Genomic DNA, 6,613 nt, shown 5'->3' with positions numbered 1-6,613 from the left:
TAATTATGCTAATCTCCTCTAGCGTGCATGAGCAGCTGGATACGAACAGGTGAATTTACGCAGCTCATTTACGCACTTTTCCTGAAGATAGAAGAGTTTGTTGAATCTGACGTGACATGTTCGTACGAACCCTTCGTACGAACAAAAGTAAGAGAAATTTAGGATAAGAATACGAACATGTTCTTGCATGAGGCCCATTGAGTCTAAACACACTGCTGAAGCAACACTCCATCAATTAAATATACTGGAATGGTCAAAACTAAGACCTTGATACAAGTGAGAATCTCTGGTTTGAAGTAAAGACTGTTGGACACAAGCATGAGCCTTCCAAGCTGTAGGAACTGCAGCTCGGTCAAGAAGAACAAAGCAAATTTCCATTAGCAAGATGAGAGGTTTGGAGTGCTGAGTACATACCATATTATTAATCTCAAGTATTATTTTAGGCTTATTACTTCTAAAACAGAAAATAAAATCAAACTAAGAACTGGGTTGTAAGGCAACAAAATAGAAACATTATTGTGAGAGATGGATACTTTTACAAGGCACTTTATTAGAATTTTGTAATTCCACAATAACACCCAGCTCACTCCTCTTCTTTTATTCACTCCCTCTTTCTGTCACCAACACATTTTTATCGTTTCCAGAAACTTATTTCAAGCCAGGCAAGTTGAGACATGTCCTTTATCTGTGGTGCATTACAAAGCAAATAGAAAATCACTGGCAAAGCTTTTGAAATATGTATATAATTAATTTAAATAATCTTTATTGTTAAGTTTTACAATATCAGCTACTACCACACAAAATCTTAGCTTGAGATCCGTACGGCTAACTGAGTTTCAGCCATGTTTCTGTTTGCTAAGGCTGATTGGCTGGGACATCAGCCATGACTCCAGAAGTCAAACAGTTGTAGCTGTACATCCCATAATTACTTTGTGACAGTTTCATTGTAGTTGTTCATGAGATATTTTGCTATCAGACAAACAGGGTTGATTCCAACAGTTAATGCAAAAGTTGCAAGCAGTAAATCTCATTCGGTGTGCAGCACTCAGAGTTTGTGAGTAACTTTTTTGCTATTATTACACCGGAGTTGAGCTCACCGTCAAGAAACGTGACTGAATTATTGTCATTAATGTGTTTCTGAAAGTCTGTTGGCTTTAGCAGTCATTTTAGACTGGCTTGACTCCAAAAGTTAGTCTGTTTTAGAGACGCAACAAATAATGCTTTCACTAGAAATTCTCTAAAATTTCACAAGCTGTTCATGAGATATTGTGTTAACAGATGAACGCAGAGTCAAATGCATAACTGATTTTGGGACTTTTTAATGACAGATTACAAAAGTGTTGCAACAAGCACAAAGTTTGTCACAAAATGTTATTGTAAATTGAAGTATTTATTTTAGGTTGCTTTTGCTTTCTTTTTTGTTTTCAAATTTATTAGAAAAAATATTTAATACTTGCTTAAAAAAAAAAAGCAAATATCCAACATAAATAAGAGTGTTTTAGAAAAATGCAAGGAGTATAGGTGAGATGCCAGGTAATTATGACATGACAATATACTTAACAAATATAATTTTAAACATATTAAAGGAGACACAGCTTTCAAATCCTTGTTTTTCACATTTAAATCATTCAGTTGGGGTCTATATAAATAGAACTGCAATGTTTTGGTCTGATTTCCTCCTTATTGTAACTCCACAAGCCCCTCTTTCACCCCTTTTCTGAGGTGTGAGGCTGTCTTTTTAATTTGAAAAAGGCACATCACAGGCCACCCCCTTCCAGCTTCCAGACCGGTCCACTCCAGTCCCATAAAAGTGTTTACGGCTATCTAGCAGAACTTTTTATTTACAAATTAATTAAAAGATGTCAACAAGGGAAGACTTGTTAGGGCTCTAGATTATGACCAGTTGGTTCACAAATTCGTAATAGTCCGAAAAGACAAAAATTTTCGGTTCAAAGGGGGAGATGGAGCGGTCACCCGCCGACACGTCTCCATGTTCCGTAATAAAATCAATACCCTCCCGCGTGCGCACACGCACGCACGCACGCACGCACACACACACACACGTCAAGTATACAGAAACAATAGTTTTTTTGTTTTGTTTTGTTTTTCAAACCTAAGTCCAAAAAAACTTTTTTTTTTTTAACTGTGGAGATGAAAGGTGAACGGTTGCTTGCTCTTAAGTCCATCTTGCTAATTTAACAGTTGGTTTGTCCTCTGGAGCGCAGCAGATCATTTCAGCAGCACGAGGAAGCGCACATGTATGGCAGGCTGTTTTTACACTTAATCAGCTTCACCACAATTACATTCCAGGTATCTTAAATTAGTTTTATGACTATACATATTAGTTATTTAAGTGAGAGATAATGCTAATTGCAGATTTTTTTCATGTACTGTAATTTTTTAGTTGAAATAAGCTTAAAATAAGTTTATTTAAAATAAGTTGTACGCCCTTTTAATAAATACTTGTAATATTTCTGCTGTTAATCATTATTCTCTGTTCATCATTTTGGTTTAGTCATGGCCACAAGAAGGCCAAACTGCAAGAGTTGTCCATCTGAGGGGCATGTGTAGTCTAAAACAATGGTTCCCAAACTTTTTATCTTCTGACCCATAAAATATTCATGGCAAAAACTTGTGACCCCAAATATTACTGGTCTCAGTACACAAAGTTTGTTAATAACCCTATAAACACAGGCTTTTTGACAATCTAAACAGCTTCTACACAAATATAAATACTTATTTTTACTTTTTGTGTTTTTGTAATAATTATAGGGAAAATATTACATCAGCAATTATTTTATWACCCTTTAAATTGATTTCTGAGATTATCCAAGGTGCTTCATGAACCATAATTGGGTTCCAAGCCCAACTTTGGGAACCAAAGTGCAGTGGTTCCCAAACTTTTCAGCTTTTGACCCACAAAATAACAGTAGCAGAGACCTGAGCCCCCAGCTATTTTTGGATGATAAACATTTGTATCAGGTCAATAAAACATGGGCGTAGTAACAATATTTTTTATACTACATTTATCCATTTTAAATATACTAACCTCACTCCTTTGTAACAACTAAGGCAAAAATGTGATTAATTCAAAAAATCTTTTCAGGACCCCACCTGGATGTTTCGGGACCCCACTTTGGGTCCCGACCCCAACTTTGGGAAACACTGGTCTAAAAGACAGTTAACCATGAAATGTTCAGTTTAAGATGTTTATAAGATATTCAGCCCTTAAACATTTGCATTTAGAATTTCTTTTTATTTAATTTATCTTGAGATGTTTAAGTTAACATTTCATAGAATCAATTTAAATACTTTTCTGTAAGTTATATTTCTTGTACAATTCTGGTTCAGATATAGAACTTAATGTTCACTAGACTGTTAACTAATTATTTGTAATTTAATATTGCCATAATGGACAGTGATTTAAATAAATAAAGCGAACCAGTAAAACTGCGATGTTAAATGCGACTCAGCTGAAACTTTGGGTGCACCTAACGTTTGTGCTGGTGCACCTTTGAAAAAAAAAGTTAGGCACATTGATGCAACCAGTGCAAAAAGTTAGTCTGGAGCCCTGCTTGTCCATCCAGCCTTACATGTTGGAGCCAGAGTCTGACCAAATCGTAGTTAGTAAGTGAGGACCTTGATTGGCATTCTGTTGCAAATAATTTAATGTATCATTTTAGAAAATGTCATTGAAAATAAAATAAATAAACAGAAAAAGATATCTATGCAGCACCGGAAGAGACTAAATGCAGCTTTTCTGCACTCCTCCAAATACAGAACAAAATGTAAAGCAGCTAAAAAAGTGGAATTTGTATATGTTTCATTTAAATACTTTTTAAAATAAGAAAAATTCTGTGTGATTCTTGACGTTTCTATTTTGTTGTTATTCTCACAAACGTCCTCAAATCATAAGTCAATTAGTTCCCTGGTTCCTGTGTTAACTATGTTCTCCCCGGGTTAATAATGAAAGTCATGAAAGATGTTCGGCTCTCACTTCAAATGTTTTTTAAAACACGTTTTGAAAATTATTACAGATCAGACACCATACCTGGGGGGAAACAGGGATCTGGGAAACATCCCTCAAATCTTACCTGAAACATTCGAGACGCAGCTGAAGTGCAAAAGGTCCTGCTTCATACTCCTGTCCGTCCATCACTGAGGCAACGCTCTCAGAGTCCTCAAAAATGACAGCTACCTCACTGTCACGTTTACCGAGCATGCTCCGGTCGTTGATGTTAGCAGAACCTGCAATAAAATCAAATAACATAAAATAAAATAAAATAAAATAACTATATATACTCCTCAGGACCACCAGGTGGCATCAGAGAGCCAAACAACAACAACACTGCAGCACATTTTTTAGCTGTACACATGGCGAGGGGCAGAGAAAGGAAAGCCAGACTCTTCATTTTGCTTTTCGTACATTTTGTTGGTGTCAAAAGAAGAAGATGACTTTTTCGAATAGCAGCTGAAGAAAATAACACAGGAAGGAAGAGTGGCAGAAGGTGTGACAAGAGATAGACCAACCGATGATGACTGTGTTGTCGTCAGCGATGAGCATTTTGCTGTGGACGTAGATGAGCTCTGTGACGAGGCGTCCCTCCAGCTCCGCGTGGGTCCGCAGACTAGCGAAGGAGATGTAGTTCATCCACTGATCATCCACTTCATTAAAGCACAGGACAATATAAGACAGAGTCAACATGTTGATACTTTTAAGTCTCTAAACTTAACATAAAGCATCAAAAATATTTAAACTCATTAAGGGTGCCAATGCAGAAGCTTTGAAGCATCACTGTCTTTATCTTGTTGCACAGTCTTATTATAATATTTAGCTAAACATAAAAACATGTTATTCTCTACAGCACTGAAAATGAAGGGTCGTTTTAACTAATTTAATCTCCTACATAAAACAGCGTAAAACATGAAATTCTTGTAATATTCTGCAGCTCACACTTCAATGTTTGTAAGATCCAACTTGGTTTCATACAGCGACTGTTTTAGGCTCATTTTCAGCCTCTTTCTGCCTCTCATTAACTTGGCCATCAGGGAGTGACAGGTGCGTTATTACCATGACGACCCTAATAAGCTGCTGATATCAGCTTTAACATTTTTTTAGATCTCAATTTTCTCTACACTCTCTATATAGTAGTTTTTCTATATTTTTATATCAAAATCTAGTTAATTTTTCTTAGCTTTGACCAACATCAGCATCTTTTTTCACCACAAAAGAAAGGACTAGCTTCAGCAGGTTTCCTGTCAATTTGTTCACATATGTGATCAATACACAGAAGGGAAACGTGCTGATTAGATCGTGCCACTTTATTGGGGACTTTATTAAACCAACTTCCACCATTAAAGGATGATCTATCTCTCAAATCCCCTGGGATTTTATTTTTTTAAATACCTTTAAGAAGAGTTGTTGAGAAGAAATATGGTGAGACAATTTAAAAACATATGCCTGCAAATATCAGTGTTTGAATTTGTATTCAATTTGCTATAAACTACATATTTTTGCTTATTTACTTGAAAATGGTATTTTCTTTTATCCTAAAGAGTAAAAATAATAATAAATGTAAAAATCACTGTTTATTTTTAGTTTTATAAAGTAATTCTCACTGGGCAGAAAAGGCACCTTCAACAGACTCAAAGTGGCCCATGAGCCATCAGTTGATAATCACAGCTGTGTCACATTTCATGACTCTGGACACATTTTATTTGTGAACAAAGAGGTAGAAATGGCTCTTTTGGTTGTAAAGGTTGCAGACGTTTCAGTTCAAGACACTAGCTGCATTGGCACCCGGCCGTCAACATGTTTTGAGAAATCCTGCAGCACTTTACTTACTCTCCTTCTTCAGCTGGGTGATGATGGAGTATTCTCCTCGGTTCATAGTTCTGAGAAAACAAATCGTTGTTGTTGCACAAGCGGCCTTAACTTAAAATAAACCAATGTTATTACATCTTGAAACTACTCCTTAATTTTCTTTCCTTCTTCCACTTTCAGTAATAAAATCAGTTTTATTCAAGGCTCGTGGGGGCGCACCTGTAGTTGAAGTGCATCACAGCTTGGATGGCGTTTCCTCCCCCGGTGGTAATGTCTCCTTCAAAGCCAGGAAGCAGAGGCGTGACCACGTACACACGGTACTTCTTCCCTTCCCTGGAAGTGAAGGACACATGGCTTACTTATTAAAAAATATTCTGAAATGGACTATGTGAGAGGCAGAAGAACTGGAACAACTTGTGCTGTCCATGTATGGCACATAAAGCAGGGCTACATGGTTTGTAAATTATCTTCCACTTCTACAGTTTGCAGAAAATGATTTAAATCAGGATAAGTACTTATGGGCTCTGATGATCCTTTCAATGAGGGCGTCACCGATCTTGTTGTAGACCGTCTTATTGTCTGCACAAGTGATGAAGAACTGATTCTGTGTTAAGAACAAAGTAAAATATAACATTTTTATGCTTCTTAATGAGTCATTATTAATATTCGCACGTACAGCGTGTAAAATAAGAATTGAACACGTCACCATTTTTCTCAGTAAATATATTACTAGAGGTGCTAATGACATGAAATTTTCACCAGATGTTGGTAACAACCCAAGTGATCCAT

General features: G+C 36.4%; 1 protein-coding gene across 1 annotated transcript in view; it reads right to left on the bottom strand.

The window, feature by feature from the left end:
• pld1a (phospholipase D1a) overlaps nt 1-6,613 on the bottom strand; it is a gene marked incomplete at its 5' end in the record, with an annotated part of 54,466 nt that overhangs the window by 5,972 nt on the left and 41,881 nt on the right. Inside the window, 5 exon segments of the mRNA XM_014019820.1 lie at nt 4,095-4,248; nt 4,531-4,665; nt 5,846-5,895; nt 6,044-6,157; nt 6,340-6,428. Coding sequence (XP_013875274.1) covers nt 4,095-4,248; nt 4,531-4,665; nt 5,846-5,895; nt 6,044-6,157; nt 6,340-6,428 — 542 coding nt within the window.

Source organism: Austrofundulus limnaeus, unplaced genomic scaffold (genome assembly GCF_001266775.1).
Source record: "Austrofundulus limnaeus strain Quisiro unplaced genomic scaffold, Austrofundulus_limnaeus-1.0 Scaffold232, whole genome shotgun sequence".
NCBI classification, from domain to species: Eukaryota; Metazoa; Chordata; class Actinopteri; order Cyprinodontiformes; family Rivulidae; genus Austrofundulus; species Austrofundulus limnaeus.
Note: the sequence above shows the minus strand (reverse complement) of the source record. Positions and strands in the feature narration are given on the sequence as shown.